The 16,635-nt window shown below is 38.3% G+C and overlaps 1 protein-coding gene across 1 annotated transcript in view; it reads right to left on the bottom strand.

Moving 5' to 3' along the window:
- bfsp2 (beaded filament structural protein 2, phakinin) overlaps nucleotides 1-16,635 on the bottom strand; it is a 34,905-nt gene that overhangs the window by 15,479 nt on the left and 2,791 nt on the right. Inside the window, exons 2-4 of the mRNA XM_039753459.1 lie at nucleotides 13,961-14,043; nucleotides 12,641-12,797; nucleotides 9,193-9,354 (exon numbers count right to left, since the gene is read on the bottom strand). Of these exons, the coding sequence (XP_039609393.1) occupies nucleotides 9,193-9,354; nucleotides 12,641-12,797; nucleotides 13,961-14,043 (402 nt within the window). The remainder of the gene's footprint in view (nucleotides 1-9,192; nucleotides 9,355-12,640; nucleotides 12,798-13,960; nucleotides 14,044-16,635) is intronic.

Raw genomic sequence — 16,635 nt, 5'->3', positions numbered from 1 at the left:
TAAATATGAAATGGAAGTCATAATGATAATGAAAATCTTAAAAAACAAGATTTAGCTCTATGTAACATATAGTGTCATGTGAGAAAGTAAATATACCCCATAAAATATTTTATCTTTTTTAACATATGTGGGCACATTAAAATTTCATCTTCATTTAAATAGTAACTATAGATCAGAGATATAATATGACAAATATCATACCAAATATACATTTTGTAGTCCATTGCATAATTTAAATAAATATAAATGCAAAGTTCATGTGGAAAAAGTAAGTCACTACCTCAAATTTCCTTTAATTAGAATCAGGATGTAAATGATTAGAATATTATTAGAGGGGATTTATTTAAACCTCAGACATTTAGCTTGATTTGCTCTTTGATGTTGAGGTATGTCTTATCTCCATGCCTACTGTAGTTCAAAAGAGCTCACCGAGGCCTTCAAAAAGAAGGTTATAGATGCTGGTGATCCTAGGAAAGGGATTTAACACGATCTCCACATGATTGGAAATCAACCATGATCATGTACAAATGTTGAGGATTTCAAATAACTGCCAAATTGTCCATGCCAAGCTGCCCAAGCAAGTTTAGCCTGAGAGCAGAATGCAGGATGCTAAAAGAAGTCTATAAGCCCAGAATTTCATCATGGGACCTATAAAGAGCTTTTGCCACTGTTGGTGTCAAAGTGCATGGTTCTGCTATTAAAAACAGATTCACAAGGGAGTTGTGCCAGGGGGAACAAATAGAGCATCAGGGAAAGACTCAGGTTTACCCAAAAACATGTAGGCAAACACCAGGACCTCTGGAACAATGTGCTCTGGACAGATGAGGCAAAGATAGAGTTAATTGAACACAGTACCAGAAGACATGTTTGATGAAAATCAAAGGCGGGATTTGACCAGAAGAACCTGATCGCAACTATAAGGCACAGTGGTGGAAATGTTCTGCTTTGGGGCTGCTTTGCCGTGTAGGGGCCTGGGATGCTCACCATCATAGAATCCACTAGGAATTCTTCATTGTACCAGAGGATAATGTGAGACCATCTGTCAGAAGAATGAAGCTCAGCCAGAAGTGAACTTTGCAACATGATAATGCCCCTAAACATACTTGCAAATCCAACAAGGAGTGGCTGAAAAAAAAGAAATGAGGCTTCTAGAATAGCCAAGTATCTGAATCCATCATAATAATGTAGGGGGATTTGGGCTGTGAATGCAAGATACCCCTCAAACGTGGCTATATTCCAATTAAATTTATCAAACCCACTTTTGTAATTTCCAGGCTGAAGCTTTTCATGTTGTTCGCTTTTGTTAAACTCTAAGCTGGTGTTGAGTGTGTAATTAATATACTGTGTAGCATCTGATTAATAATGTTTGACTAATGTTGAATTTGGTTGTATTTTCATTTTGATGTCACTGGTTTATTGCTATCTGTCTTTTGAGCAAAATGGCCTATTCTTCTTAAATCTTTTCTTCAATCTAGCGCTTGACTGTTTAGTGCCTCAGAATTGCTTTTCTTCATTAATTCTAATTATTTTCATATCAATGCATTGTTAAAATAGTTCTTGGAAAGTCCATTTTATATTGGAAATTTATGTTGTCTAGTGCCTCCCCACAGACATCCAAATGCCCAGCTAAAGATTTGGTTGGGGCGAGTGGTCTGAGTGAATGTCTACTTGATTCTCCTCAAGTATTATTGGACTGCTCTGTTACCTTCTCTTTACTTTGGAGGGAATATATGAATTGCTACCATTTTCTAATCATCTTCCCTACAACTCTTTATACTCTGAAACCTGATATGGAGTACTTGGTGTGTTGCTGTGAGGGGCAGAAAAGTTGGCTACTGTTTATCCTTCAGTTTTTGGCATGGGAAGTCAGAAGCAAATGATATAAATTCAGTATAAAAGAAAAATACTCCTCTCCTCTGTGAAAAAAGGTGAGACCCATTCTTTAGTGCCCTGTTAAGTGAGTTAGCTAAGAACATACAGATTTAAATGTTAAATTTAATCAAGATTACTTCTTCAGATTAGATATGATATACCAGTTGTAGTTAATGAGAATGTCTTTCCTTTTCAAAAAAGCATGTCATTGGCTTTGTTTTCCAAGTGGTTATGGTCAAAATTCCAAACGAGAACTGACAACTTAAAGACATTAAAGACATTTTAATCATTTAGCAAGGGACAGCCTTTATTTTTATGAGAAGCTTTTACATGAGGTGGTGTCAGACATTTCACTGATTGAGGAATGTGCACTAACAGCACTGGAATGGAAAAGCATTTGCATAAAGTGCTAAGCAGTTAACAAGAAATTATGCCATCAATAAGGCAAAAAAAATCTTAATAATAATCAAACTTCCAAAAAACCTAAATGAGAAAAAATATCCATATATACATATGTCATGTAGTCCAAAATGATTTTAACCAACAGAGTATCCTGACACCATTAGATCTACATTAGGAACTGGGCTCTGAGGTTCTGGGTCTGATCAAACAAAGGGTTCTAGCTGTATGGAAAACAATTTGTGTGGTTCGCTTCCCCAAGACAGTGTAGCTGAAAGTCTTAAATGACCACCAACCAGTGGGTCTGATGTCACACATTATAAAGACAGTGGAAAAGCTGATATTGGCTAATTTGTGACCTCTGGTCAGAACAGCATTGGACCTTCTGCAGTTTGCATAGTCAGGCCACAAAGAAGTGGACAATGTTGACAACTGTATGTTGACTAGAGCCCACTCCCATCTGGAGGGTAGCGGGATTAGGATATTGTTTTTTGGATTCTCTAGTGCGTTCAACACCATACAGCCCAATCTGCTGAGGGAAGCTCTTGTTAATACTAGCTGATGCTGCTAAAGTAGGACTACTAACCTAATAGACCACAGTTTGTGGAGGTGACGTGTCAGAGCACTAGAACAATTTTGAGCAACAGACGCCATTCAGCCCAAAAGGCTCACCAATCCTATTTGACTAATTTCTCCATACAGATATTAAGTCAAGCCCTTAAAAAACCTTCTCTACCACACTAGTTGGTAACTTAACTTATTCCATGGGTCTGTCATGCTCTGTTTTAAGTGTTCCAACTTTTGTGTGAAATTTGCCTTTAATTATTTTTCTTCTGTGTTCCTGTGTCCCAGCCAAGTCTCTTGGCTCAGTTTCCTTATGGTGCGTTTATTTTGTATGGATGGTTTATATGTTTACACTTTTCTCTTTCTCAATTAGGAAAGCAATAGAACCAATGTAAGTTTATTTGACAGTAAAAAATAAAGAAAACCAGTATGCCTGTTGATCAGAATGGTTAGAGTTGGTTTGCAATTTGTACAATTTGAGAGATTGATGTAACGAGTCAGCACAATCATTTAGAACTACACAGTCCATAAATCTCTCAACAAGAAACCCCCAGTGAAAGAAATCAGCACAAGACCCCATGTTAAGGGTCTGCCTGCATGTGCATCTCAGTCTTCAACATGCTGAACTCTGAGGGAACAACGTGTTTACTGCTATGATCTACAACTGAAGGGATGATCACTCTGAATATACTGTATGCGACCAGGCTCATCCTTTCAGATGAGCGAGCGAATCCCAGCCTCTTATTTGATTTTTATTTTATATTAAACATCTTATAGCCCTTTTGGTTTTGTGGACACATAGTGAACTTAAAAGTGTTGACTATACAAAAACTCTGTGGCCTGGATCGTTAGCATTATTGTTATCTGCTGTATAAGAGGAATGATACCAGGATCATATATAGAATGTCATTACAAGAATAATGCTGCTAAACATATGATCTGATTCATGATAACAGCTGCACAATCCTATTCATTCTGTATAACTGATCAAACATAATATCTTTGTCAAATGGTAATGTTGAATCGCTAACAATCTTTTATTGCAAGTGTATTAAATTAATCATTTAAGCCACGTCTTCTCATCTTTTTAAGCAATAATATTATCTGTTAAAAAAAGTTTTAGATGAAATTGTCATTCTTAGCCTCCCTCTTAAAAATATATGGGCCAAATGCTCAGAAATTCACACCATGAGCAATTTACTGGCTTTGGAGTCCAATGTGATATGCACTGTGCTTCATCCACTCATACTACGAAGGATGCCACATCATCAGATACTTTTCTCTCCCTTCCTACAACACCTACATTCACAGCCAAAGCACCCTGCACCCGGACTCGACCTTAATAATGTGCATTCCAACCACGTCTTCTTTGCGCTTTGCCAAACATTCGTCCTTCTACTTCACTTCTGCTTGCGGCCTTCAAGTGCCTAAGGCAGCACGCCCCATTTCTCTGTGCAATTCATTCTCGGTGCTCAGCAGAAAAAAGGACCATGGAGCATTACCATGCTCTACTCCAGGGGTCTCCAACCTTTTTTCCCCTGAGAGCTACTTTTACAAAATGAAAATGGCCGAGAGCTACTCATGTTTTCTAACGTTTATTTTCATAGCTTATTTCAACCCATACAAACCGAATAAGCTTGTTTTGCCTGAACGTTTACAAAATGTTGGTGTCCACAACTCACATTTTGCATTAAAACATCACAAAAAATATTTAGTTCACCTGCAAGTGCATTTTGTATGTCTGTATCCATTTTCTAGTGTATCTCATACTGTTGAATTAAAACATGAATGCTGTCAAAACAAAACAATGCAATTACAAATACACAGATATCACTTAATCATTTGTCATTTCGTTATATGCCACTATTTCACTTCACAAGAGAATTCACATGTCCAGTTGCATGTGTGATGTGTTTTTTAGTTCGTGAGATGACTGGCACTGCATTAAGTCAACAAGAGAGGTGTATGGTGGAGTGTAGACACTTAGGTTCACTCTTATGGAGTCATTTAAATGTTCATCTGTCAGTCTTGTTCTGAAGTTTGATTTCATGACATTCATGTCAGAAAAGGCAGACTCACAAAGTTATGTAGACCCAAACAAAGCAGACATGTTCAGAGCTGCTTGGTGAAGATTCTTATAGTTATCTGGCTCTACTAAGCTCCAGAAATGCTAAGAATGCTGTTGAGACTTTAACTGCACATTATTTTGAAGGTTTTCTAATATGTAATATACAAAATCTAATGTCTCTGTGTGTCTGTCTGTCTGTATGTCTGTCTGCTGTTCATGAGAGAAATACTTAACAGATTTAGATAGGGTATTTTTCTATAATTTGCTTGAACATTCCGGTTGATTTTGTGACTTCTCTCATTTCACTATGCATCATATCCGAGATCCATGCAACGGGCCGGGGGAGGGGCCTTCCTCACTCACTCGCCAGCTCGCTTCGGGGCGAGTTCCTTAACTCCGCTTAGCTAGCGAACAATTAAATTCAACTTTGTTTGATATTTAAAATAAAGTGTTACTTAGGTCTTGATGAGTTTGAGTCTTGATATTCTCTTAAGTGTATGTCACATTGAAAAGATAAATTACAACTCAGATTGTGGATCGTGATTTTGTGTTAAAAGGATCTAGATACTATTTTTTGGAAAGATTTCCACCCCTAATTTTAATAATCAAGTTTCAAATTTATGTAGGATTCATTAACCCTTTGGCGAGCTACCGGTAGCTTGTGAGCGACGTGTTGGAGACCCCTGCTCTACTCGATACAATATTATTATTGACTAATAAAAAAAACATAAGTTCCCTAATTTACTTTTTTCTGTAATATTACGAAACGTCAATTAAATCAGTCAAAGCATTTTTGAAATTTTGGGGTATTTACTTTTTCAATTGTAAAGGTTGTTTTTACCCCTTGATATTGAAATATCAAAATGTCCTTTCTTAGTGGATACCTAGTGCCCTAGATGTGCACTCCTGACAAATTTCAGCTTTTAAAACTAAATGAGAAAAAGTGTTTTTCTTGATGAATGAGTGAGCCAACTTTGTCTTTTTAATTATATATTTCTTTATGTGTATTTCTTTTTTCTTTTCTACTTATTACTAGTATGTGGCCATTTCTTGCAATTTGTTTATGATTATTGTTCTGCCTGTGTCTTTTATAGTTTGAGGCACTGTGGCACAGTGTTTAGCAGATTGTCCAACACTAATCCACTCCATAGATTATACAGTGTCTTACAGAAAGGACATCTTCCTAAATGATTTTGCTTTCAGGCTTTACCTGACATTGCCTGTCACAAACGGATGTGGTGAGTGATTTTTCTCCAGGCTCAGACTGGTGAAGTATAGATTCAGATGCACAACTGGACAGGAAAGACTGAGTGATCTGACTCTGATATCAGTGGAGAGAGATCTGGTTTGGAAACTGGATTTTAATAATCTGAAATAGGACTTTTCTGCAAAGAAACCCAGAACAGTCCATCAGTCAGTTTTTGTCTAACCCACTTAGTTCAGAACAGGGTTTTGGGGGGTGCTGGAGCCTATCCAAGCTAGCATAGAACACAAAACAGGATCAAACCCTGGACAAGGTGCCAGTCCATCATACACACACACACACACACACACACCAGTACCAATTTAGCATTGCCAATTCACCTAACCTGCATGTCTTTGGTGGGAAGAAACCACAGCACCTGAAAGAAACTCACGCAGACACAGGGAGCAAGCTCCATGCAGGAAAGACCGGGGACTCGAACCCTGGTCTCCTCACTGCACCACCATAACTCCAAAGAAAGTCCAGTTTTGAAAAGCAAACATTTGTCTGTATTAATATACAGGCATATGTAGTATTTAATATTCCTCCTATTGCAGACATTTGCACTAGGGTTCTGTAGTTGACTTTTCAAACCTTGGTTTGTGATGGTTACTTGGTTACTTGTCATCTGTGCAGCAATGACTAATTAAAGATATAAGCTTTGATACAGCATACTTTGTCTCTCATAATTTTGGAGAGTAAGCACATTCTGTTCTTCAGGTATTTGCTATTCATTTTAAAGTTAAGACTCTGTAGTAGTCATTTACTTTACTCCGTGTAACTCAGACCTTGAGTTTGATGTGCACAGCACTCAGAGTATTTTGTGTAGGGTTAGGGTTAGCCCAGGGTCCCCACTCTCCTTAACCCAGCCCTGCATGTGGCACCAGCCTAATTATCATTACACCAATGACATCACACATTGCGACTTGTAGGAAGTGCAACCCTAACATGTGACAAGGCATTCTGACAAGTAGATCCCTAAAAGTCAGCGATAAATGAAAAATGTGATAGAACGAAAAAGTAAAGATAAAAAACTAGTGTCAAAGAAAAATAAAGCAACACAAAGTTAAACTAAAAACATCAGGATGCAAAACTTAAAAATGCAGTGTCACAGGAAAATTTATTGATCCAGGAAAAGTAAAAAAACTTACTAAGAATCATAACGGCTTGCTGATAGTTGGCAGTGAATATGGTTTGTATCGTTGTTTGTGTGAATGTTACAATATAAATGGGTGCTACTGCCGTCTTCAGCAAGTGTCCTAAGTATCTTGCATTGTGCACTACATCTAGTAAAACCAATTTGCCATGACATACAGAAGCTTCCATTCATGAAGACTAGATTATAAACTATAAGGATATGCCATCTGTAAATTCCATCAAATTTAGAGGTCTACGCTCACAAACTGTAGTGTAATCATTCTATCAACAGATATTTTCATAACCAGAGTTGGACTCATTTTTAACCAGGATTTTAAACTGGCCAGGTTCTAGATGTAGCTTAGAAGGTGTGAGAGATTCCTGGCAGTTTATGCCAGCCAACTCCCCAACATTGAGGTACCCCGAATTCCCGCAGGGCATCATGGACAGTGGAGTTCAGCTTCACAGCCCTGCTGGATATCGTGGGGGACGCCAGGAGACGCTGCAAGGAGGCACAGGGATTTATATTTTCCTTATAGCCCGGAAGTACTCCCTAGTCACAGGGACGGAAGAAATGAAGTACTTCCAGGCTGAAGAAAAAGAAGAGTTTTTCCTTCTAACCCGGAAGTGCTATGGAATCACATGGACTGAAGGACAGAAGCACTTTCGGGGCAAACACTATAATAAGGACTGTGGGAAACCCAGCAGACTGAGCCAGAGTTGGGAGGGAGTGTGACGGAGCTGCTTGGTGGAGAGGAGGATTGATTTACTGTTAATTATTGTTTATTATTGATTATGTATTGTATATTGTGGAGGTGGAGGTGCTTTGTGCACGCTATAGAAGAAATTAAAAAATATTTCTGGGAGTTTTACCTGGTGTTTATGTGTTGTCTGCAGGTTTGGAGGAGGGACAGTGCCCCCTAATGTTACAAAGGTTAACAGGTCTTTGTCGTAATGGTGGCATGGTAAGACCATATCTACTTCAGTTTAGGGTCTCCTCCTGGGTTCAAAATTCGATCTAGTGCTGATGGAGCCAGCTGCTGTGTTCAAGGGAAAGGTCTGTATGTATGATAAAAGCTTTAGCTCCTCTTCTTCAGTGCACAGTAGTAATTAAAGTTCAGTGCAGATTACAAAGCCTTCTCTTTTAATTTAATTATGATCATTCTTTAATTTTTTGTTGTTTTTGGGAATGTACATTTCTTTTTTGTTTTTTGTAGCTCAACTTAAATCTGGCATTTTTTTTTACTTGAAGATGTTCTAAATATTTACATGTGTTTGGCTGATGCCTTTATCCAAGGCAAGAAACAACATTTATGATACAATTGGTTACATTTGGTTTTCCAATTGAAGCATAGCTAGGTCAAGTGAGTTGGTCATAGTCACACAGTGTCAGTCACAGGATTTGAATCCACAACCTCAGGGTTTGAAGTCCAAAGCCTTAACCATTACACCACACTGCCTACATTAAACATATGATTTGAACTCTACAAGAGTTTAATAATTTTAATGCTATTCCGGAACACCATTTTTGTTTTGATGTGTGTGACATCATTTTAGAACTGGCAATACCTAAGGAGATCTTACCCCTAATGGTCTGAGAGTGCATGTTGTGTGATGTCATGAAAACAATCATATCAAAACTGACACATGCATTTCTGAAATTAAGGATAATTCTGTGTTGATGTGTGGATCTTTAGTGTGAAAATACTGTGTCAAGATCTTGGCTTTTGTTGTTAGAAGTTTGATTTTTGGTTAGTGAAATGTGTTGGATGACAGATCAGTTTGACTCCCTGGTAAATGAACTTGGCACAATTTTGACTTTTACTTATCTCTTGGCCCTCTTTTATTAAAAAAGGCCTTAGTGTCGCATCCTCAGTCAGCATATTCTTTAGCTACCATAATTCCTCACCTTGAATTCCAGGTATGCATCAGTCTCAGCTCGGTTTCGCTCCACCACCTTTTCCCAGTGGCTTCGGATATATTCAAGGATATGGTCAAGGCTTGTCTCAATTGGAGCATCCTGTTCATCCAGTTGACTTCCAGCGAGCTGATTATAAAGCAGTTTCACATCCTGACAGTAAAGAAATGTGCATGAAGGACAAACTGATTATCCCCTCAGTTGCTATATCAACATCACACTTCTGACCAGGTTTCATAGCCCACCCAGTAAATACAACCTTGAGACTGGCTTCAACGCTCAATGCCAATTTCCCTATTCTAGGTAAGGTCAGTTTATTTTTAAGAAAAACAATTATAAGATGAAAATTCTCCTTCAATCATAGTACTGCATTTACAGATAAGGTGTTTATATACTGTAAGTAATGATAATAATGACAACAATAATGAGTATAAAATAATTTTGAAAATGTAGCGATGCAATCACATTGAAATTATTATATCTTTCAACTTGCATTGGAGCACCTGTGAATTTGGTTAGAGGATCAAAAAACTGTTGCTGGTGATGAGCAAGTCTTACTACTATCATGATCGTCACAATGACTATGAGATAATGTTGAATGTCAAGAGAGGTCAGAATGAAGTGGATGTTTAAGTGTGGCTCTGGACACTGTGGTGTGAAACAGATATCAAGAAGTGTAAGAACATAAGAAGGTTTATAAAAAAAGTGGATCAGCCCGTTGCTACTTATCTTGATAGCTAATAGCATGGTGGTAATGGAACTACAGTTATATTGAGGCCAATACATCTACAAAGTGCTTTCTGGCTTCCATCTTGAAGCAGTGTGACAAGGAGCATCATTCTGCTAAATTTGGTCCATAAGTGCAGGTGCATATTGTCTACTTGGTTCCCACACCTTTAAATTAATAGCCATCTAAGCAAACGAAAGGGCAAGAGGGGTAAGATGTTCAGCAATGAGAAAAACTGTCAGAGACCTCTAGTTGTTTTGAATTATTTACTTATTACGAGACACCATTTAATAGGTGTGGCCATCTTGTTTATGGTTACTATGGCCATTGCCCTTTCAAGGTAACAATGACTTTCAATTGTTATGTCATTTCCCACTGTTGTAAAGAGATGCAAGCTCGCTGGCTTACTTATACAATTTTTGATTTTTCAAAGTAATATTTTACACTTTCTCTTTGGTTATGGATGTGTTGAGTCATGGGATAAAACGTCAAGCCCACTGGTGCATGCTTTTTGCTGATGACATTGTGTTGTGTAGCAGAAATGAGGAAGTGAAGAGGAAGTTGGAAGAATGAAGAAGGGCTTTGGAAGATAGAAGATTGAAAATAAATAGGAAGGAGACAGAATACATGAGGTATAATGATGATCAGAATTTAGATGTTAGCCTGCAGGGAAAGCTACTGAAAAGAGTGGATATGTTTAAATATCTAGGATCAGTGTTAGCCCAAGATGAAGAATTAGATGCAGAGGTAACTATTAGAGTCCAATGTGGATGGAAACATTTTGGAACAAGGTATCAGAAGTATTGTGTGGTCGAAGAATTAAGATGAAGGTTAAAGGTAAAACCTGCAATGATGTGTAGAACTGAGACATGGGCAGTAAAGGGAGTGCAGGAGAAGACGTTAGATGTGGCAGAAATGAGAAAGTTGATTTGGATGTGTAGAATTCAAAAAATGGACAGAGTGAGAAATGAGACAATCAGAGGTAAAGCAAAAGTAGAAGAGATCTAAGAAAGTACAGGAAAGTCAATAGAATTGGTATGGACATGAGGAGAGGAGAGGAGAGACTGTGGGCAAAAGAGTGATGGGAATGGAAGTACAGGAATGTGAAAGTGAGGCCAACGTGGAGGAGGATTGATAAAATAGAAAAATTTAAAGGAAAAGGGTAATATGAAATTGGAAAAAATCAAATACTCAGAGGATCTGTACAGACTTTTTTCAAAACATGGCAGGATCTAATCAGTAATATTTTAAAATAAGCTCTTAAAGCACAGAGGAAGCAATTATTTCCATTTTTCTTTACCTTCTACATTCATCTCTATTGGCTTATCAAATTATATGTTTACAAGCCTTAAATTTCACACCGTTTGCCATGCTGTCTCTCTCAGGGGTGGGGATCGATTTGTCCTAAACTCAATTTTTCTTTTCTTTTTGTAAAAAATTGATTGATTTGTATAGATTGCAATAATATAATATAATAATAATAAATCTTCAAAAAAAGAAGATGCAGGACCAAGGTGTATGGAGAAGGTTGATCAAGCACATAGAAGTGGGCAAACATGACTCATTTTGCAGTTTGTGATATTCAAATCTTCAGAATGGAATTCTTTGTTTTGTATTAAGTTTGATGTTTGAATGTTTTCTTCTTAGATGTTTTCCCCTTAACAGTCAAATTTCCATCTCTCATTTTCATTCTGGGGTTTCATGTTTGTGCCTTTTCTGGTTTCTGCCTGAGTAGTTAATCATTCTTTTATCTTTCTTCATAAATGTATGTCCTCTTTAGCCTCCTAATCTGTTTCTTACCTCTTCCCTAGAACATTAGAACAATTGTGACAAGAACCGACTCCATCTTATTCTCCTTGATTATCCAAAATACCATCAAGTTGACATATGAAAGTCTCCAAATTTCAACTCTCCACCACATTACTTGGCAGGTTATTCCATGTGTCTATGGTTCTTTACGTGAAGAAAAACTTTGTAAGATTTGTGCAAACAGTTTGCAACTGTGTCCCTGTGTTCTTGTTGCAGAATGTATTAAAAGTAACAGCTGAGATCCGTTGTTCTTTTTACCTTCGTAATTTTAAACACTTCTGTCATGTCACCTCTTAATCTCCTTTTGCTAAAACTGAAAAGGCTCAGCTCTTTCAGTGTCTTCTCATAGCCACTGCTCTCGTAGCACCATAATCAGCCCAGTCGCTCTCCTTGACTTTCTCTAGAGCTGCAATGGTGATTTTCCAACTAGCCTCCTGAATGTGGACATATGAACTGAGAGAAAGAGCGATCATCAGATAATTCAGGCTGGATGACACAGTGCCTAACCCAGTAGTTTAGAATGCTGCAAAGTGGAAGCAACAGATGTCTAGACATACTAACAGCCAGTAAGTAATGCAATGTGTTTCTGGGTGTCAGCTAGGTCTTTGAGACGGGACACGTGGCCTGGTTACTGGGGATATTGGATGAAATGAAAGCTGAGAAAACAGGGTTCAAGGGTGGCTGCCACCTTAGAAACTTGACTGGACATCTATCATTTGGGTCTTGAATATAAGGGAGATCTGGGAGCTTTAACATGCCTTGGACAGATTTAAAAGATCCCCTATGAGGACTACCCAGAGACAGGAGCTAAGAATGCAATTTTCTGTCTTTTCTTAATTCTGTTTCCATCATTTGACCAATTCCCTTTCCCCGGGCTCCACACCATTATGCCTCTGCACTTACCTCTTCATGGCCTTTGGCCAGCACACTAAGTTCCTCCCTCAGGTTGTCTATCTGACTTTCCAGATCCATTTTAGTCAAATTAGCGTCGTCAATCACTTTATACAAGCAGTTAATTTCATCTTCTATTGCCTTGCGGAAAGGTTGTTCGTTTTCATATCTAGAGAGAGAAGCAGCATTAATGAAATCGCCTCCAAAGCGGTGACTGCACTAATGCTCGCGATGTGACACTCTTTGACATGAGAATCCATATTTCTGTCACGTCTGTCATTAGATGAGGCGCTCAGCACCATTATAGCCATTGCGTTTTAGGCAAGATAACAACAGCAGTGGGAGTTTGCAGAATACAGAAGAGTCCCTGTGTGAGAGGGAACACATTTATTAAACAGACACGACTGTGATTGTTGGAAATTGCTTAAAGTCTGCAAAGGAATTTATCATCAGTAGCCATTCATCACCAAAGCAAAGGTTAACAACTCTTGTTATTGCTTCTACAACTGGGAAAAGGGCTGCAGTGGGTTTGGATTAGAAAATGGAACTCTGTATCTGAAGAAGGGCAGTGATAAAGAAGAGCATGGGGCTGCATTACCACAAATCTACAATTACTTCATAGTTAGATATCCCTTTTTTCCTGCAAAAGGAAATGAAATCAGCTTATGTGTGGTCTGGGTGTCACTGGCCATCTATTTAAAGAACCTGCAGAACTTCAGCCAATTTGTCATTCTCTTTAGAGCTGACAGAAGACAGGCAATGACTTTGGAAACCCTCATACAACATTGCACACCACCATGGCACTGAGTGCTGGGCTTAGTGGGTTTTTAAAAGGTTAGGAGTCCAGTCATCTGTTGATTTTTTTGTCCAATTTAGGGTTGTGGGAGGTACAAGGCAGAAATCGACTCTGGATGGGATGCTGGGCCCACTCATTTGTGCCCACTCATACACACACCCTCATACAGCTACTCTGGACTGCACATCTTTGGGCCATCGGAGGGATAAGTTGTGAAATTTCAGGGATGGGACATCAACACTCATACATGACTGGGGTGACTTCTGCAGCCGCCAGATTTTTACAGAACAGCTAAAAGTAACAATCAGTTTTATGTACACAAGAAATTTCATTTACCAAAAAGCTTGAAATAAGCCATTTGTGGAAGGCAGTGGATGTTCAGTCTGAGACAGAGCTCCTTAAGGTATCCACTGTTAGTATTTTGTGACCATTTGATATGCTCAAAGCAAATTTTATTGACCTCAGAATATTTTCACTTTTACTTATAACTAGCATAATGTCAACAGCAGACAGCTAATGGAGGAAGTGAGTCTGACCTGTCTTTGAAGTCTTCTGCGTTGGCCTGGACATTTTCCATCTGAAGCATTAGGCGTGAGTTATGGAGAATGGCGTCACTCACCTACCAAAAAAATGGCAAAAAGTAAAAACATAAAGTTTAGTCAAAAATCATGACAAAAAATTAATCAGCCTGCTTACTGAGTGCACTCTACTAGTGCACTGCAGGAAATGTACCCACATTCACTCATACCGATACCACTTAGAATCCCCAGTCATTGGATGTTGGAGGAAAGTGGAATAATTGAAAAAAGAAAAAATATGAGAAGAACATGCAAACTCCACACAGACACTGTGTATGCTGGGAAATGAAGGAGCAGAGAGCCAGCAGTGTCAAGCACAGTGCATTTGACTGGCCCCAGGTGTCACTTTGGTCAGAGTTGTATTTTCATACAAAAGTATTTTTTTAACACTACAAAAAATTAATTCAAAAACAGAGAGATAAGTAGAAACTAGAAGAATTACATACCTAACAAGTGCTTAAAAAATGACACCACTTTGCTGTGCTGTGAGCATTCAAGACTCAAAGCGGCACCCACACATTTTGAAGCTACATGTCAGCGCATGATACTGATGTTCATTTACTGATTTTTCACATATCGTATTGTGAGTACAGTATATTAGGGCTGCCAAACCCAAAATTGCTCTTCAAGTATAATTTGAATATGTATGAAAAAAATATTATTTGAATCATTTTACCTTGCACTAGTTTCGGCATCATGTTACCCAAAACATGCTATGCTCCATTACTTCTGTATAATGTGGATGTTTTTACAATTTGTGACTGTTAATTGGTATCATCATTTATAAAATGGACAGACTTTTGTAGGGAATAGCTCTGGTTTTTGGTTAATGGGTGTGCTAACTACTGATTTTAAACACTTCTGCAGTACCCCAAAAGTATCATTTTGCTCCTGATCCTGTTCCATTCTTAACCTGAGATCTATGATTTGCTGTTGTTTTATATTAAAACCCTTCCGCATTCATCATAGCAAAGTCTGGTTTCTTTTCTCATTAAACATAATAGGAACCATAATATGTTTGATTTTCCTTTTATTATTATAATGACATTAAAAGTGCTGTTTTAAAGAGCATTTCAGTGTCAGAAAAGCTAACCCAACCAACATATGTCTTTTGCAGGTGTTTGAGGTATGATACATACATTAATTCCTAAAGCGAAAGTGAAATGTAAAATACTTATAAGTATTAAGGCAGGCCCTACCCTGCCCAACTCCCCATTCCTGACGTCACGCTTCCCCCTCTCTATGGCCTGCAACCTTTGTCTCAGATTAGCATGAATATATCGCTCCTGCAAGCGAACTATGATTCTTAGCATGATGAGAAAAGTCACAAAATCAACTGGAATGTTCAAGCAAATTATAGAAAAAAACCCGATCTAAATCCATTAAGTCACAGGTGTCAAACTCCAGTCCTGGAGGGCCGCAGTGGCTGCAGGTTTTCATTCTAACCATCTTCTTCATTAGTTTCCTGTTTTTGCGGCTAATGAACTTCTTTTTGCCTTAATTTGAATTAACTTGATTCGGTCCTCTTAGTTGTCTCTTTTTCTTTAATTAGCAGCCAAACAATAATGAGAAACAAAACAAGCTGCCACGTGACCAGCTCACCTGTGCCCAACACACAATATCTGAAAATAAAGAACGGTGAAGGTGGTCTCAGTAACGCTGATCTCTCAGGTCACCAAAATGTTTTGATGGTAGTCTTAGAAAAAACAGAAAATGAAGTTTTGGAAATGTCTGCTGTGGCAGAGCGAGAGCAGCAACAAGCCATGGAATTAAATAATGAGTTTAATTGCAAGAATTGGCTTCTCATTAAGAGACTGGTTGGAGTGAAATTGGATGGAGTTTGAAATCCCAGTTTAGCTGGTCATCTGTCGGCTCGTTTCACGTCTCATTTCTGTTTGGCTCTCATTTAATGAAGAAAGGAATAAATTGATAAGACTGAATCCTTAAAAACGGGGCTATTAATATGAAGGGAAAAAGTGTTAATTAGCAGAGAAAACTGATTAGGAAAAGGGTTAGAATGAAAACCTGCAGACACTGCGGCCCTCCAGGACTGGAGTTCAACACGCCTGCTAAGTAGTTCTCTCATTCGCTAGATAAGTGGAGGTAAGGTACGCTCTGAGGCTAGCACGTGAGTGAGGGATGACCCTGACCTCGGCTTGCTGCGTGTCTCTCGGATTCATGCAAATAAATCAGTACTGCAACCGAACTATGATGCAATGAGAGAAGTCGCAAAATCAACTGGAATGTTCAAGCAACTTATAGAAAAAAACCTGATCTAAATCTGTTAAGTAGTTCTCTCGTGAAAAGATCACAGACATACAGACAGATAGACAGACATTGGATTTTATATATATATATATATACATAATAAGGAGGGAATACTTAAAGATCATTACAGTGCAACATTTAGTTCATTCAGTAGTTCTTTTTGTGAAACGAGGATAGACTTACTGTGTGTCAACATATATAAAATAGAAATGGACACTGATGTCACGTGTTTTGTACCCAAGGACAGGAAAAATGCATAGCAGCGCGGAGGGCAAGAAGAGGAGGGAGCAGGGTGTGGGGACTAAAGTAACGCATTTGTTTAACACGTTTAATGCATCACAAGCATTTCGCATGGGCTTCATATA

This window comes from Polypterus senegalus, chromosome 5 (genome assembly GCF_016835505.1).
Source record: "Polypterus senegalus isolate Bchr_013 chromosome 5, ASM1683550v1, whole genome shotgun sequence".
NCBI classification, from domain to species: domain Eukaryota; kingdom Metazoa; phylum Chordata; class Cladistia; order Polypteriformes; family Polypteridae; genus Polypterus; species Polypterus senegalus.
The sequence above is the reverse complement of the archived record's forward strand: the minus strand, read 5'-3'. Positions and strand labels throughout refer to the sequence as shown.